The 19,526-nt window shown below is 36.8% G+C and overlaps 2 protein-coding genes across 7 annotated transcripts in view; one reads left to right on the forward strand and one right to left on the reverse strand.

Annotated features, from left to right (window-relative positions):
- Positions 1-19,526, forward strand: part of LOC129775022 (LIM domain transcription factor LMO4) — a 967,612-nt gene that overhangs the window by 546,664 nt on the left and 401,422 nt on the right. The window lies entirely within an intron of this gene.
- LOC129773254 (uncharacterized) overlaps positions 6,092-19,526 on the reverse strand; it is a 55,247-nt gene continuing 41,812 nt past the window's right edge. The window contains exon 2 of the mRNA XM_055776854.1: positions 6,092-6,350. Within this exon, the coding sequence (XP_055632829.1) occupies positions 6,092-6,350 (259 nt within the window). The remainder of the gene's footprint in view (positions 6,351-19,526) is intronic.

Here is a 19,526-nt window from a genome sequence, read left to right on the forward strand (position 1 = left end):
AATGTCATACAAAAAATTCATTTATTAAAAGGTCCAATAGAAACCTTATAGGAATGAGATGCAAGCTGGTTGATATGGTCAATTGAATTTCTTTTTGACTAAGTTGACAAAAAATTGTGTCCGGCGAGGACGCCAGCAGCCATCAAGGCGGCGAGGGAGTGTCAGGAGTTCGTGTTTTATGATGAGAAACTCCTTGTCTTGCAACAGCCGCACAATGTTCCAAAATGATCAGCTGTGGGTGCCGACGTTGGCCAGAATCCCCCCGACCCACATAAACATTCCGTGGTTCCAGAGCGTCGCGTCGGTGATGGTTTTGGGGGGCCGTATCAAGGCGTGGGAAGCTCCCACTGGTGTTTGTCGAGAAAAACGTGAAAATCAACGCCGCGTACTATAAGACCAATGTTCTGGAGAAGGTTGTGGTCCCGGCACTTCGGGACATTTACGGGAAGGATCGTTACGTCTTTCAACATGTAGGGGCACCGGCCCAAACGGTGAATATCGTCCAAGAGTGGTGTCGAGAGAATTTGACTGATTTTCTAGATAAGACTTTGTGCCCTACCAGCTCCCAGCTAATATGTCGTAAAGGTTGTCAATAAACATTGCCTCAATAAAAATTTACACAGAAAAGAATATCTTGTATTATCATTTCTTAATACATTTTTAAGGTGTATTCAAACTTGTTGAACTGTTTAACTGTGAAATTTATAAATTAGTGGTTTTAAATTACATTTTAGAATAAACTTATCCCAAATTGTATAATGAACTTGATTGTTTATAGCAATCAAATTGAAACTCTCTAACTGTTCTACAATTTGTACTTTGATACCCGACTTCCATTTTTCTTAATTTGGCTGCAATATCATTTTAAACAATTCCTGATGAGTCTTCATCGAAAATCTTCAAAAATCACGATTTTACTTGACAGTACTTATTGTAGCCAAATAATTTTTCACCTCAACGTGGAAAATTTATATTTTTTATTGAAATAAGCAATATTTAAAATATTTTTTTCCAAACTGTATAGAACCGAATCATGTATGATCTAGTCAGTATATAATCGAGTTCGCTTGCAACATGCAAGTCGTACCCAAGGCCAGAAACCTTCCAAACTAGCAGGAGCTGCATCCGATGAAAAAAGGAAATCGTCAATTGGAAATTATGTTGAAGTTGACAAGATATACGGGCGCTCGCTAACTGGGCTATAGCCCAGTTAAAAATCAGTTAAACGTCAAATATAATGTAAACAACAACATTGGTGAGGGGTACTCCAATGCATCACGAATCTATAATCATCAATACACTGAAAAAAATAATTAGTATTTATATAACAAATCTTATAGGGGAGACGATATGGCGTAGTGGTAACATCCATGCCTCTCACGCTAAAGGTCACGAGTTCAATTCTCACTCCCGACATTCTTCCAAAAATGGAAGTAAAAGTGACGAACCAGCCAAATGAGTTGAAAGTCACTATAATACAGATAAAAAAAAAAACAAATCTTATAGTACCTAGTGCCAATTCGATAGTCATTTTCTACCGTATTAACTATTCGTACATTCTACGTGAGTAAATGGTAAACCCAAGTGTCAAAATTTATAGCAGAATATCGGCTCAACATCGATCCGGCTTTCAGGATTTCGGACTTGGTAACTTGTTTATGCTGGCACAAATCGCAGTTGGATTCACTTCCACGCTCGAAACATTTTGCTGCAGAATGATTGGCGAGTTGGTTAAGCATATCAGCGCTGGTATTTTGTTGCCGGTGCCGTCTGGAGTGTTTGAATTGCACAAGAATTGGATAAATTTCACTGGCACAATATTTGTGCAATAGATGAAGAGGACCAACTGAAGACTTATTGAAGAACTCAGTGAACATTAAATCGTATAACCAGCGTATATACATCATCATTTATCCGAAATTTCGGGTGGTAGATGACACACCTAACTAACATATACATACTTGGCAAATGCTTGCGAATTAGTTTGGATAAATAAACGATGAGTATATGTATTTTATTCGACTATTATCATACGAATATACGATTAATTACAAATATAGAAAAAAAAAACAAATTTTCTACAAAAACAACACGTACAATGTTCTACAGCGGTAACATTGAATTGTTCCGTTTTTCGACAAAGAATTTTTCGATAATTGATTTCGTTGTAAAGTTATAGCCAAAAGTTTGAGGTCATCTCAAGGGATATAGTATTGCTGTACGAATTTTTGAACGCGTTTTTCTCGAAACCATGTTTTTCCAGCTGGTGGTATCGATATCTCAGGATCTACTCGACCGATATGGCTGAATTTTTTTTTTCAGCATGCCAAAATGAATTACCTAAGGCGTTACATAGCGGTTTTTTGATATCTCTTTTTTCGATTTTTTATGAGCTCATCGATTTCTCATTAAAAATAATTCATTTTTATTAAAAATGGCCGCCATTTTGGCAATTTTTCGAATTTTTAAAAACCTCTATGTAACGCTAACACTAAATGTAACGTATTGTCCTAAAGTTTCAAAAGTTTAATTGGAATTCCTTCAGAACCGTTGCTTCAGAACGATACCACCAGCAGGGTACCGATTTTCAGACAGCATCTACGCATCCAGCTGGCAACAGTGTAGTAATCATTATTCGTGCACTTAAAAAACGGAAAATACATCTTCAAATATAAATTAAACAATAACCAAAATACCCACTTCACTTTATTCCTAACATTCGAAAAAAAATTACGAAAATTTCCTTATTTTTTGACATTTCAGACAGGGGTCCTTCCTTGTAAAATGAATTTCAGATTCAAGGGACATCCCTACCAGAGGTTAGTATATTTTACTCGATATCATAAGTAAACTTGAATGTGTCATATCTGAAGACTGTGGTTAGACGAGCTCACATTACCAATTTTTATTGTTGCTATAAGGCAATACGGAGATAAAAGTTTTGATATAATCGTAATACCTGCATTTTCCCCGGAAAAATGCAGCCGATATTTGGCTTACGAATCGTGGTTCTGCTTGACATATATAATTACCTATTTCTCCTCGTAGCTAAATCAATAATTAGCGCGGTAGATGCACGATTGATTGCATTTATCAAATCATTATATCTACTAATTATTTCTCTCAGTGTAATTTTTATTTTGCGCTTCTATATATATTTCAATTAATAGTTCTTGAGTGCATCCATTGACGTTCCCCTCGGTGTTTTTGACGTTTGAAAAATCAACGCACTCAGCGATCGTAATTCGTTAACTGGGCTGCGCTCTTCGCCCAGTTAGCGGACGACAGTTATTTTTATATATTTGAAGAGTTCATAAAAAACCCACTGAAATGGGGGTATAGATACGATAATTTACATTTTACAACATAATAATGCCAAACTACATGTTAATGAATTGGTCAATAATTATCTATAAAGCGTGAACTATGAGGTTGTTCCTCACCCGTCATATTCATTAGACATTGCTCCCTCAGATTAATAGTTGCTGTTCATGCACCTAATATTTACTCGAATGTGAAAGAAAAATCACTAGTTATAGTATGATTTTTATCGAGTCTTTTTATTATCAAAAAGTCAGATCAATACAACCTGAAATAGAAGCTAACTGCCAAAAAAGGAAAAATTTTCTGAACTTATTGAATGATTTTAAATATTTTATAGAATTATCGAGGCACTCTTGCTTGACTCATACCGGGGGTAAGATGACCAATTTTGTAAGAGATGTAATTCGCCATAAAGAATTTCATTTGAACGTAAGCGATTGTGGAGAATATCCTAAAGACCGATGCTGACATAATGAAATGCTTCAGTTTTGTATACATTGAGTTTGATTGTACCCATGCTCAGGGTGACCGTCCTTCCCTAGATTGTTTAGTTGTTTTACTATTTCGACTATATATGTTTTGGGTAAGACAAATTTTATGGATATTCCTATTAATTTGTGTTAAGCTTCAAAATCCACCCATTAATTAAAGTGATACTAACATTAAAAAACATTGAAAACATTGAATGGACCACAAAATTGAAATATTGGATGAAGTCCTACGTTAATATTTTCAACGAAACATATAAATGCAGAAAAAAAATTAATGTTTGTAGATATATTTGTTGGTTTTTTAGGATGTAATGCGGGAGATTTACTAGAAAAATCATATGGCTTTTTTCGGTTTTTTTTATATTTTTTTCATTCGAGTGAACGATATTCGATATTATTTGTGTTAGAGTAAAATTATTTATCCACTGTAAGCACTCTCATATTCGAGAGCCCTTTAAAACTGATACTTCCTACACGCATAATATCATCCAATCCATTGTTTGTGAAACGTCTTCATCAGTTTATCAAATTTGACCATCAAGTTTCGTGGCGTTATCATTGAAAATCACTTGTACATACCGGCGGATAACCATCGTTCAGTATAACCACCTCATCCAATTATCCCCCGGAAGGCTTCGGAGCATACTTTAAATTCTACACGATAGACACGGCATGAACATTCCGGAGGTTCGAAAGAGGTGGAACTCTAACGGTTGGCAGAAAAAAAAAATGGTATCCATCCCTCGACCAAACAGAGGACGACAAAGGGACAACCAGCAATCAGCTGCAACCGATCCCGGCAGGCAGAAAAACTATACCGACAATTTGGAATATGCACCGGCGATTAATTCAGACGAAAATTTTGCATAAGCCAAAACCGCAATAATCTACATATTACCGGGAGCGACGTTTTTTTTTCGGCTGGAGCCATTTTTTTCCGAAGTCTCTCCTCGTCCCATCACCAATGGATGGGAATGCTTGTGGTCGTCACATACGTACGATACCTGGTCACTCTGGGCTTTGGTTGTGGGCTCTCACTCTGCCGTTAAATCAAAATTGCATTACAGACATTTCCAATATTTTAATCATAATTATACTTTTGATGGATGCCGATGGCACAAATTCGAACGGTGGCCCCAAAAATAAAAACCTGTCAGCATTTATCAACAAGTTATACGGGGGGGGGGGGGGGTCAATCAACCCATCCCATCGATCCGAACTTACAATGAACGCTACGGTTGCCCTCGGGGAGTTTGGCTGACGTTTTGGGGTGACGGTAATTAACGTATAATTTTTGCTTTTGGTTCTTTGTTCCGAAGTTGAAAATCCTTCGAGATGACTGTCAGCTGTTGGCTCCGGGCGTTGGCGGAATGAGACCTGAAATGCATCGCATAAAATCAACCAAAGTGACACTATTTTGGCAAGTTTATCACCTAAAGGAGCATGAGGGAGGGTGGCTTTCACGAAAGCATTGGAGCACGGAATGTTTACCGTAATCGATTTGATTCGAGTCGGAAGGTCATTTAACATTATGTGTAATTCATAAAAAAAAACCAGTTCTTACGTCGTGTGTACGTATTTTTCCTCCCATCTATCGATATAATCGTATTTCTATCAAACACCGAAAACGAAGAATGCAATTCAACGAAGGAACAAAATCAGATAATTGAACAAGAAATCCAATTTTGAGCGCTGCTATCGGCAGAGGAAATACGTTTCTCTGCCAAGATTAGGAAACAGCGAGAGACATTGAGAAAAAAAGGACAAGTAAATTGACCAAACGTAATTAACTCCTCCGGACGTAATCGAATAAGCGCGTGGCAGTGATAAATGATGATAGCTGAAACCAGGACAAATTGTTGGTCCCCTTAGATCCATTCCGCCAGCTCGATGGAACGATTAGATTCCAATGGGTTTGGGTGCCTCGATTTGGTGAATCGTAGCGATGTCGTAGATTTTCGAGCGTCTAAAAATATCACCTGGCAGAGGCGCTGCACCATTCGCGTGCGCACACCTCCCCCGCACCATGACCATCCGCAGGGTATCGTTTTACAACGTGTCATCGGTCTTATACCATGTGAGTACCAATATGGACGTTCGTGTGTGTGTGTGTGTGTCTGGATTCGGATATGCGTCGTTCGTTGCAGCGTTCAAACGGAACGTGATTGGAATCTCGAATCCCAAAGTCAGCCGGGAGAAAAGCGAAAAAATCTCCAATAATTTACATACTGATCCCGGCAATAAATAAAAAAACAACAGCAGTTGGTCCGAAGATGTCAGTCGTCCAACTGCGTGCCGGTAAGCGGCAACCGAAAGGTGAGATTGAAACCGACAGCGGGCTTGGAACTAGGACGGCAGCAGCAGGGTGGATCGAAGGGATCGACGGTGGATCGCTCCGTCGTCGCCGTTGTCAACGTGCGTCGGTATTGCGACAATCGATTTGACGCGGATTCAATTGCATCATTGCTACCATCCTGGCCCCCACATCGGAAGATATTCTTCTGCTTCTTGATATTGTGGGAATGTGGGAGGGAGCTGCATGGTGTTGTACGGTGGCGGCATTATGCGGAATATGTCACCATTGTCTTTACTCTGTTCTTGGATGAGCGATATTTGCTTGTTGGGTTTGTGATAGTTCCGATTTATGGTTGCTAGAGGAAGTTGATGAATGGAATAATTTTCATTAGATATTCGTATCGCGCGTGTATTTAGTTACTAGTTGCAAAGATTATATTTAAAAATATTTGAGTATTATACAACTTCATCGCGACGAAAGAGTAGTTCCATGTCATAAAATATCCTTCGCATCAGAGCACAAGAATTCAGCAGATGCGTTTACAAACATAGATCGTATTCAAGCACACCTGGAAGCATTCGATGGTGAAAAATCAGTGCGTTACTTTTATCAGGTAATATTTTGAATGATCATTGAAAATTTGAAATAATTTCGAAAATTGTAACAATGGACCCGGTTGAGTCAAGAAGTAAAAGTGTCCCAAACTAAATCACCAGCTCTATAGAAAATATTTTATAGTGGACCAAATAAGATATTTCAACAACCTTATTGAATCTCTGTATGATTCACCGAAATCCAATTCGAATTTATTCGAACTTTTTCTCAAAGGTTTTAAAAAAATTAAATAATTTTTTCACACCATAGCATTGATTTACGGGCAGAGACGCATACAACCCTCGGGTTTCGCGGTTTATTGTATTCGTGGAGGCCCTTCAGACATTTATCTGGAAAGGTACACAATTTTCGTTATTTTTGGTACAGATTACAGATTGTCGTCAAAAAGTACAGATTGGTACTGATTTTTTCCGCGTGTGAAATTTCTATCGTAAATTTTATTGAATGATAGAATGCGATCTAAATTTAGAAAGACTATGTATAATCATCATCAAACACACGAGTGATTTGAGGCTAGCAAATGTTTATGTACATAGAATTCGACTTTTGTATTTGTAATAAGTAAATCTAGATATAAAATTAGTAAGTAAATATAATATTTTGTAGTAAATAAATAAGTATTTTTTCATATTTCGTGATTTTTCTCTACAATGACAGATTTTTTTAATAAAAAGTACAGATGGAAAAGATTTTTTTTTCCCTTCTGGTACAGATGAAAATGTGGAAACACTGATGAAGTGTACCCCAGATCCTAACACCTATGGATAAGATGATAGGGTTTGTTAGGGTTGCTGTTGATAAGGTTTGGGGCACTTTTTACATGTTTATCCTGCCAGGTCTTTTGTCGATAATCGATAATTGTAATAAGCTGTTCCTTCATCAATGGATATTTACGGATAGTGACCGACACACAAATCGGGAAACTTCTATTGAAGGATGTCAAAACAATGTTAGAAAATAAGTCTGAGCTCCTTCGTCTGCCAACGCCTCGCCGGGATAGTATCAGAAACAAAGCAGGTGTGTCTCGGGAATTTGTTGCTGTTGAATTAATGCATGTATTTCCACCCACGTTGAACATTTGGACATTCGTAATCATGGAATAATTCAAGAACATTTTACCTTTCACAAAGTATTTTTTTTTTTCAATATTGAAATTTCATTATTATTCTAAAATTCATATCTACATTTTTGTGAGATTGCCGCTCACTGTACGTCAAACATTGGTCAATTGAATGGGTTTTCAAATGAAAATATGCAAAAAAAAGTTGAAGTAGGTGGGGGAGTGTTGTGAGGTATAAATAATAAATTAAATTTTTGAGTAAGTTTTTTCAACAGTACACTCACAATTTGATTTTTCTCAAATAGTTGATCAACATTCCAACAACTTTGTCGAACATTATATTTTAATCAGACATCCGCATTTTGAGAAATTTTTGAAAGAAAGATTAATGATTTTGAATAGGCCCTTTGAAAAAATCTGTAGTAATTTAAATTGGTCATATGATAATGAAAATTGCGATTTAAGGTAGTTTCCATCGTGTGTATCAAGTTTTAAAAAAGTCGCGTCAACATTTGCGTTTTTTTTCGGTTGATTTGGCGTGGGAGTGCTCTATCTAAAGACAAAAGATATTTTTCGTGTCGTGAAAAAAAATAATCAATAAACGTTTCTGGCATGAAAGCTGTTTCACTGATGGAAATATCACCCGATCAAATTTGAACCACACTTGTTAAAAGTAAAACATTTTTCCCGGAGTTAAGCTGAAACGAAATATGTAGAAATAATTAAAAATGCATCCTTTCTTGACGTTCTCTACATCTGGCACTGGGTACTCAACTCAATGAATCGGACTTACAATTATAACCTCTGAGTCGTTTTCAACCAATGAAAAGCTTACATAAATGATGAAGAAAATAACATTACAAACAAAAATAATATTCTCATTAATTTATTTTAATGCATGTTAAAACTTCATGAAATCTATGTATTAAACCTTATTAAACCATATTTTTACTCCGCAATATTAGGGTAAATGATCTTGGTTTGTCCAATTTAGGATGTTTTCACGCGACTAATAAATGCAAATCGATTTTTCTTCATGAAAATCATATATAATCAAGACGAGTTTGGGTTTGTTGAAAAGCCCTAAGTCTCTAGTTCTTAATTCTACCATAAGGCGTTGAAATTATTCAAATATTTATGTTTTTTAACGATTTTCCTCAAAGAGAAATTATGATCATGGTTCGTCCGGAAAATGATCATGGTTTGTCCAGTTTTAGAAAATATAATTTTTGAATGAAAAACTATAGGAGGTTGTGTCCAAGATACGACCGCATTGTTGACGTAGAACTACGCTGTTATTTTATATAAGTCGCTTGTTTATACCTTCGGATTTTAGAAACAACTGCTTAGTAGAATAATCTATGAAATGATTTTTTCATTGTAGAATCAGTTGACGATAATTGATTGATGATTCATTCTTGCCCTCGCAAAACAATCGTATGTCGCAATTTATTTCATGTCAATGCATTGAAAATTTACCTGGAAGGCTATTCCGGTGGCCTTTTTCGAAATTGACATAGACTCGGCTACAGTCGATTATATACATGTTGCACCAGCACCATTATTCCATATCTCATAACTACATCAATATATCTTTGGCACCGCATGTAAACAACAACAATGACAACACTTGCAAGTGTAAAATATCATGTTACATGTTATTTAGTATTGCCTCAAAGGAATCGCACCTCTAGATATCGTTCGTACAAACTAAGCGTAAACCAAGCGCCAAACAAGCGTTCACCATAGCATGTATACAGAGCCATACATTGGTGGCTTGAAACTACTAGGAATATAAACATTTCTCATCATTTTGCGCTATTCTCAAAAGAAACGCTTCGGTTAATATTACTGGTCTCGAAAAGAGTTGCATTACTTTCTCATGCTCGAGAGAAGCGCAGCTGTCACCCTTAGTGGAGGAAGTTTTGCTACTGGCAAGCAAAACCTAATCACATACAAAATTCCAGAACATTTACTTTCTTGATGACTAAACAAGACTCTTTTTGTTAATAGCAACCTCGAAAACAGTAGCAATGCTTCATTATGATCAATATTAGCACAAATGCAATCCTAGTTGAAGGCAGTTTTTCGACTGGCACGCGAACCCAAATAACTTATAACATTCCAGTAAGACATTCAAGATGCTTGGTATTCCCAAATAATTTTTTGGTGCACAACCTTAACGTCTGCTTCGCCATAACGTCAGTTTAATGCATAGATGCATTCTCAAAGGCACCAAAGAAGCCCTTATGAAGACGGAAAATAAACAATGTTAACTGCTTGGAAAAAGACTGAATTATGCCACACAGCTTGTACTCTGCTGTAACACCCTTCGATGCGAATTCGCTGATGAGTTTGTCAAAAGTTTGCCTCAGCGAGATCCACTGTTTATACTCGCGGCAAGTATTCCCCTTCATTCTTCTTCTTTTCCTTCGTTCACGGAGACTTTAAATCCTACGATTTCCCCTCCGTTGGTCGTCGATAAGTTGCTCGTTATTGATAGCTCTGTTCGGGAATGCACTCAAATGGACAGAACAAATGTATGGGAAAATGGAAACGCCTCAAGTTTTCATGAATTTTAACCATTTACAAACCAGGGGATTCTAATGTATAGCATATTAAACAAATCTTACGGAATTTCCGATTCGTTTAGTATGTGAATCGCCAAAATCCGTTCGCGGCAAAAATAGTTATTAACGTTAACTTTATTTCATAAAAACGTGACCTGTTTTCTGATTTGACACCCTTAATGAAAGACGTAGTTCTACGTCAAAAAATCGAATTTAGAAGTACATGTTGCATTTCTCATTGCTTTAGTTTACTGTCATCATATTGATCCATTCATAACCTAAGCTTTCTTCAGAATACTGTCTTTTCTTGGGCATTTTAAAAGTGTTCACCTCAACACACTCAACACAGAGACACTTTATTTCTGCTATGCGCGGAGGTCACTATAACCAAAATGCAGCGCGACAAGCGGTTGCCATAGTTATCATGTGGACAAAACAACATTAATAAATCGGACAACTCATGATCAGAATTGAGGTCATCGCAATGCATTAATTACATAGTTTAGCCAAGTAAATCTTATACAAATGGTGTGCAAGCATGATGTTTACAATATTGGTAAGTGTTATAATCCAGAAAAGGTCTGAATGCATACCAAATAATCATCTGGTGATTGATTGAGAGTTAGCTCAGATGAGGGGCGCATTGACACCAATAGAAGGTGGAATTATAATCCTTCAAAACATGTGAATTCGTTAAAATATACTATAAAACATAATTTTATTTATATGTTTTGAAACATTCGAATACCTGATTTGACACGGGTGCGCTGAATTAGAGCATTCAAAAAATTGAACAAACTAAGATCATATTTTCGACTGGACAAACCAAAATCATTTACCTTATAACGATGCAAAACGCGTTAAACGTCACGTTTTCTTTGTTTGTTTTCAGGTACGAATATTGCCCAAAGTGGAACAGGTTTAATTCATGGCGTCACGAATCATGGCGAGTATTCAAAATAAATTAATGTATCAAAGTCTTCCGAAATTTTCCATTTTGTTATAAAATTCAATATTTTCGTATTAAATAATTAAGAAAAACTGGAAGACAGTAAAGAAATAAAATGCTGATTAAATCGATTATTTCTGTGGTTCTGTGACCCCTTTAACGTCGTCTGACATCAAACAACCTCAACCTGAAAAATCAGTAGAATGCTGGATAATCTTCGTCCCGACAGATTCGGATTTGTTCTGAGATTTGCATGTATTTGCAATACCAATTTCCTCAGACACCTTGGCCCCGAAGTCTGTGTTGGGGAAACACAATTCAGCCGGAACAAAAATGCCTCCGACTTGCATGGATTTGCAATGCCAATTTCCTTACGCTCCATGAATTTGAAGTCTGTGTTAGGGAAACACATTTCAGTCGGAACAGAAATACCCCCGCCCTTCATGTATTTGCAATGCCGATTTCTTTAACGCTGCTTGGTTTTGAAGTCTGTGTTAGGGAACACATTTCGGTGAGAACAAAAGTCCCCATACTTTCATGTATTTACAATGCCGATTTCCCCAAGGCTGCTTGGTTTTGATGGCTGTGTTGGGGAAACCGTAAATCGGGCCAATCAAAACGAGGTAGTTAGGGCGTTTAGATAACGCTTAACATTTTACAGTTATTCAATTGTTTATCTAATATTTTTTTTAAATTTAAATCGTTTATTTTTACAGGCTCAGTTACATAGGTTTAAAGGAGCCGAACTCCTTACTGTATTGTTACTAGTATATATACATTTTTCCTTAATTCTAATATTAATAATATAGGAAACCGATTACTCGCGGTCGACTCGAGTTTAGAAGGGTTACATATTTTCTTCAGGAAAAGGAGGGGATATGAGGATATATTGACAATGATCACACTCACACTCTCAATCACACTCATCACACTCAATTCTTAAACCTATCTTATATCTAATATGTATTTACATTTCATCTTATTCTTAAGAAGGGATCCGATCTCTTTGTTTAACTAATGAAAAATAATATTTTATTAATTGCGATAGAAGCGTAGAAATATTCCGTATCAATTGATGCAAACATCTTTCCGATCCAGTAAGAAATGTTCAAGTTAGAAGCATTCGGAATCTTTCATTTTTTCCTGCATGTTCTGTGTTTCGATTTTCATTTTACCCCCCATATACTCCGGTTAGACGTAGTCCCACGTAAAAACTAATAATTTGAACCATCCTTGTTCGATTACGACCATGAGTTTGTCTGGACCGCAAATACGCCGTTCAAACCATTTCCGTAAATGCTTGAATTGCTTGATTTTAAGCCAGCAATAGTGGCGATTGCCACTTTAAAATCAATACATTTGCATTGGAGAATCTGAATTTGATCAGCTTCGAAGTATTTTTGGGGTCATTGTCTTACTGAAAACCCCGCCCCTGTGGAATGTCTTTGTTGGCTTAAGGGAGCATATTGGCTTTCTACAATTTTGAATGCAGCTCCAGTTCAGCGTATTGGACCGAACCTGTTTTATTGAAGCAACCAAAATAAATTTCCCATCAATAATAAATTTCTTACATATGAGAGATTACCATGAAGTTAACCATGAGCATTGAAATTCACTATTTTAGGATGTATGGTTGTCCGATGAAGATAAACTGAATTTACTTTCATCAGATTCCGTAATATTCTCCCAATCGGACCATGACTCACGTTAGAATTATTTGTTGAGACTCATGCGAGATTTACGATCCTTAATGGATATCAGAGCTTCTCGGATCGATGGGTGAACAGTTGTGCATCACAGACTTGGACAGTTCGGGAGCTCAAACCTCTTTCCAGCTCAAAATGTAGTTACACGTTCCTTGTTCCATCTCAAAATATCATGAACATTTTTCGATTGTAAAGTTCTGATTTGTGCAACAATTCGGTTCTTGGAATGAATAAACTAATTCTGCCAAAAACTTCTACTGAATTCACACGAAAAAATGTCCTGAGCTAAACAATTTTCCGCGATGTTACAGGAATATTATATTAATAGCCATACACAAACCCAACAAGCCAGCCTACGACCACAATTTTTACAAGCTAAATGCAATGCTGCTCTGTAACCGGAAGTTGCTGAAGAAAATACACTCGACAAAACAGTGTAGAAACATTTGGAAACATTGTGATTTTTGAGTTGTTTTTTAAAGGCTGCAACTTCGTGAAAGATCTACGTAAGAAGGTTCCTCTAAATATAGATATATTTTATACATAATTTTGAAAATGTAGGTTTCTAGTATACTGAAAGTATGCAGTCTGCGGGGCCTCTAACACAATTTTTCGCTAACTAATTCAATAGAAAATCCAAGCAAACTTTTTAAACAGCTTTCGTTTTATTCCTAGATCATTCCTTTAGGACCTTCTAATAAAGAGATATTTTTGATTGAAAAAAAGGTACGAGTATTTCAATCCGATGGCACAAGCCAATCAAAACTAAAAAACTCTCATGTGTAAGCAGGAGCAGGAATTTATCCATCACCTGCTTGAACTTCTCGTCTGGCTTTTGAATTGCCCAGAAAAAAAAACAACGTGAAACATCAGCGAGCCAGAGCTGCGGAGTTCAATAAGCCATCTGTGAACAGCTTTTTCTTTCTGTTGAAATACATGAATTTGTTTGCTTTTTTATCATTCAACATATGAGCAATCCAATTGTACACAATTTGCAAATATCTCTCCTATCTCCTCTCTCCCCTTTTAAAGCGCCCAGGTAGTATATAGGTAAGGGGTGACCAAAAGGTAGTCCGCGGTCTACCGGTCGCCTGCGAAGGTATTCCTAGGCGCCCCACGAATGGTCTAGGATAGTGTCACCTCCAAACGCAGTGAATTGATTATCCCTTCATCATTTGCCGTTATCATTTTGTAAGGTGTCTATACTAACATCAACAAAACATATTAGTTGTAAGAGTATATATTTCATCGATAATACTTCCCGTTTAAGGAAGAACATCGGTCTGGAAGATAAAAAATATCGATATTTTTGCATTGTTGGGAGGCATGCTCAGCACCCAGAATGTTGTCCTAAAAGGGTTTTTCGATATTTGATTTCGTTGGAATGTTAAAGCCAAAAGTATGAGATCACCTCAATAGATATAGTATTGCTGTACGAATTTTAAAACTCGTTTTTCTCGAAACCATGTTTTTTTAGTAGGTGGTCTCGATATCTCAGGATCTACATTCCTAACATAAAAATAACTAAAATTCATTATTTTTCGACCTTCCAGACAGGGCTCCCCCTATTAATTCTTTCAGATTGTTAGTTATTTTATATTTACACATCCAGTTGTTCGACCTTAACTAGTAATAAAGCAAAAAAAAATCACTAGGACGATTTCAACAATATTTTTTCTAGACATATCATTTGTTAAATGACCAATTAAAAATGCTGGAAACATCCGGCATGAAGTTTCGAAAATCAATGAAAATAATTTTTTTGAAAAAACTTCGCCTTTGAAGACTGCGAATGCGAGTTTGAATGGTGTATTGTTATTTTCATTTCTTGATAAGTTTAGTGAATTGATTGTGTAGATTTCTTGATGAATGATAAATTAGAAAATTCTATAATTGAACATTAGGCTCTATTATATAATTCTAGTAGGAGAGAATTTTGTTTGTTAGCTCTATTTTGCTGTTACAAATGAAGTCGGGTGAATGCTCTCGGCATAATTTCTCGAGCTGTTTGGTTTGCTCGTTGCATCCCTGATATTTCAACGTTTCAAAATATGCACTTCGCAACAGATGACGTTCGAGAAATAACTCGATTCGATAAGATTCTTTCGATTTACAAAATATGAAAATTTGCTCGTTGTGATATTTAGAGGGATCGAATCGACTGTTCGATTTACACAATTCAAGTAATTCAATTTACATAATAGGGACCAATATTTACGATATATAGTTCTTATACCTCTAGGTAATTGAGGAATATAATAATCATCATGGGCAGGGTTGCCAACTATAATTTTCAAAAATGAGGAAGAATGAAAATAAAAATCAGGATAGCACATATTGGATTGTATGGAAAGTTTGTGCCGATTTTTGGGAAAACAAAAGCATTATCTTTATAGACAGACTTACATTATATCCTCCCGGAACATGTTTGTTTTCTCGTATAGAGCCATAGAGTTGAAATTTTTACTATTGGGGAATTTTGCAGGGATATGATGGCTGTTTATATCTTTTTCCAAAAATCCACAGCATACATACAATAAGTTGAGATCAATATTCAGAATTTATTTGAAATCCATCGTCCATACTTTGGAATCAATTTTTAACTCACCAAATGAGGAAAGTATATCAGCAGTGGATAATTTGTTGTTTTTTTTTCTAAATTTTTATGATACTTGATTCGATTAACGGAATATTTACTATAGTTTTAGCATAAATGTTGAACCTGCTTTGAAACTGACGATTTTGTATAACATTTACACAAAATCTTATGATATCGGCTTTGAATTTAAACAGTTTCTCTTGAGTAATATTACACTCCTAAACGTACTCTTTTATCAATAACTTTGCGACTACTCGTACATACACATCATACAAGTTCATGTTGTTATCTCTTGAATTCGTCAGTTATCAGGTTTCATTGAATTATCTAGCACTGTTTTGAAAAGCCTCGAAATATTTGTGCGTAGTGATAACAATTCAGGATTTTTACTTATTCTCTTATTTGGGAAAAACTTATTCAGTCGATTTGCAACGATTATACATATTCATGAAAAAGTTAGGTACATAATTGTATCAGGAGGATTTAATTTATTGTAAGCGTTATTTACAATCAAGAAAACTTTGACAGGAATTCTAGTATATATTTTTTGTGGATAATTTTCATTCCGAAAAGGTAAAAAGTACAAAAATCATGGAAAATCTGGAACATTTCTGAAAAATCAGGTAAAACTGAGTGTTTGTCAGGATGTCACGGAACGTGCTAAACAGTCTGGGCAATCCTAAAAAATCAGGAAGTTTGGCATCTCTGATCATAGGTGTATTTATATGGAAAACAAATGCTTCATGAACATAAAAAATTACAATTTCTTTAAAAAAAAAATAACGATATTGATTGATGAGACATAACAGAAAATATAGTATTACTTATCAATTAACAATCGATATTTTTTTTTAATAGAATAATTTATCTTTGGATATTTATTACTATGACCTATGTTTTTCCATTTATTAAACCTACTATACTCGAGCAAAAGGTCTCACAGACCGAGAATAAATTGTTTTGAGGAGGCTGCATTAAATGATTTAATAGTTATGAAGGATGTTGAAGAAAAAATATTTTCTGGAGTTTTTTCATTTAATTATATCTATATTACCTAAACCAATAATGCCTAAAAATACACAATAGTCATAATACAGAGACTCGCATAGATTGTGACATCGTGAGCGAGTATACTAGTTATGATTTCGCACGCAAGCAACGGAGGACTAAAACTTTGTTTTAACGTCTGGTACTAAATCAATTTTAAATGACTTTTACAGGCAACGTTGGCAGACCTAGCATTTGAACAATTAGTCGCCCGTGATGCCCAAAAGTGTGTCCACCCCTGATATAGATGTTCTCTTAATACTTTGAAATTATTGTGATAAGTTTTCATTCCTTTCTCTAGAGATGCCGGTTTTACCCGACAGGGTGTCGATCTCATCCGTACTCCCATTTATTTCACATAAAAACATCAATTTTTGTAATTTGTCAAAAATCGAGTTCTACTTAAAAAATTATCAAAAGATATTGTAAAATGGTTTATGAAAGGTTGAAGAGAGGTTCTGTAATGATTTGAAGTCGAAGAAACATGGGAGGTCTTGAAAATACAGGTAGACCTGTTTTTGTGCGGGGGATAGGGACCGCACAAAAAAAAATCGTGCAAAACTTCATCAACAGCTTTAAAAAATAGTGTTTGCTACACAATTTGAAAAAAAAAATTATGCGATGGATAGGGACCTCAAGAAGATAACCCAAATCCTAATTATTCCATTCGTGATCAAACATCGATTTTTTCGCTTTAATAAGCGGTCTACTCAATCGCGCAAATCATAAAATCAACTTTTTGCTCCTTCCAATAAGCTCCGACTGACACCTTAAAACTAATAAAACAAAGCTGCTGACACAGTCCCTTTGTAGAGCGATGAAATATTTAAATATTAAAGATAGAAAAAAAAACAAAAAATTTAATAGTCGCACAAAAAAAATCACATCAGATTCTTGATGTATTTTTTGTGCGATCGAACAACAAAAATCGCATAAAAAAACCTCACAAAAACAGGTTTTGCTTCATGTGGAAATCCTTAGGGTGTCGGTTGTACTCTGATTAACCCTATTATTTTTTTTTGTCTTTATTTAAGAGACTTTCAGCTTTCAGTCCGTCAATGAAAACAAAAACAAACCTCCATATGGCGAATCAGGAACATCGGAAGCTACAAAGATAACGCTTATCGGTCATTATCATTCGTCTCGGTGTCAAGATTGGCCTATACGATCACCGGTTTGTAGATATTTCCCTTGCAATCTGTGCGTTCTTATCCCCGATGACGATCTTAATGTCCTTACGCGAACAGCTATCGTAGAACCCCCCAACTCCAGCTAACATACTTCTTTCTCGGTGTCGGGTCTTCCTTCGTGCGGGCAACGTGCATTGATGATTGTAAAACCGGGTTTTCATCCTCTACACACAGCCTCTTGTGGCTGGGCTCTGCGGCCGCACACCCTCCATATTTTCTTTCAAATTTTTTCTCGGAAAAGCTCGTGCAACGATACCGAAGAGCGAGGTTCAAGCCGGTCCAGTAGGATACTGTCGCCATCTGGGAAATTCAGTGATGTTCAATCCCAAGTGCCGAGTTTCCAATTCGTCATTTAGGTCGTTACCTTCTTGTTGCGTTCTTTTCTTGATTGTTCGAAGTTATAAAATTTCTCCATTCTACACTAATAGGGTAGCTATGGCAGCCCTCTTGCGTGTTGCTGGCGAAACAGTTCATTCCGCAGCCGGCTGGAGAACAGACGCACTGAGGTTTTGAGCTAAGAAGTTTATAGCCGCGTCTACTCGCTCTACTAGGAGCTATTGAAGGATTTTCCTGGGCCCACTACGCAATTCTCTAGGCTAAGTAGCTTCTCAGTTGCTTGTCCGAGAGCGATCTGACGGTATATTGGCTGTTAACCTCCATATCTAGAGGTCGTACGCTATCCGTAACTTACGACACCTCCGACTTCTTGTAACTATCTTTGAATATTGGTCATATTGGTCATATTGAACAATGTGATAATCATTACGACACTCGGATACCATCGTTAACATTGCTGCGCAGTATCCTTCTAAAAATGGTAATCTTCGATTCAAACTATGCAAAACACCGCCTAACTGAGTGAACTATGCTCGAATTCAACTGTCCCTCCGGGAGGTTATGCCCTCTCACTCAAGCTCAAGCCCGTTTCGTCCCATCAATTTCACATTCATGTTTATTCGCTATCCACTTGTTCCGTTCTCACTGTACCAGGGTGAAAGAAGTCGCAAACGGTGGAGAAAGAGGGCCGCTGGGGGAAACTAATGCTGAATGCCATTCCTTTGAATATTCAATCGGATTAGTGCTTTTATATCCCTCCAAATAGCGCTATCCGGGGTGCCGCTCGTGTCACTCACACAGCGCGCACTGGTTGCGCCCTCCCGGGGTTTTTTTTTCGGATGTTCACGGAGCGAATCTAGTTCAAGGACACACGCCAACCGATCGCCGAAGCTGTGCCAAATCTTCCCCACTACTAGTAACAATGCTCGGTGACTGGAAACGATCCGAACGGAGGGTTGGATTCCGGAATGGCAACTGCTGATAAACGCTTCCTTCACGCGGCGGCGGTGGCAAGAAGACGCGCCATAGTTTAGTCGCTAGTGGGGCACGAAAAATATTTCATTGCTCTGTACAAAAATTGGAAGAGAAGCGTAGAAGGAAAGCACGGATTTAACCAATGAACAGAAATGAAATACAATCGATTGGCAGACAGACAGACAGACGGACAGACGATCGAACAGACAAGTGTCTGCTGTTGCTGCTGCTCATTGCAATACGGAGCGAAGAGTTCTCCGTTCCGACCGTGCGCACAGAAATCTATAATTTTATGATCATCGTCAAAATTTATTGCTCTTATCGAATTCTACCCCAGCGCGGCTTGCAAATCATTCGCGGGGATTTAT

This window comes from Toxorhynchites rutilus, chromosome 3 (genome assembly GCF_029784135.1).
Source record: "Toxorhynchites rutilus septentrionalis strain SRP chromosome 3, ASM2978413v1, whole genome shotgun sequence".
Lineage (NCBI taxonomy): Eukaryota > Metazoa > Arthropoda > Insecta > Diptera > Culicidae > Toxorhynchites > Toxorhynchites rutilus.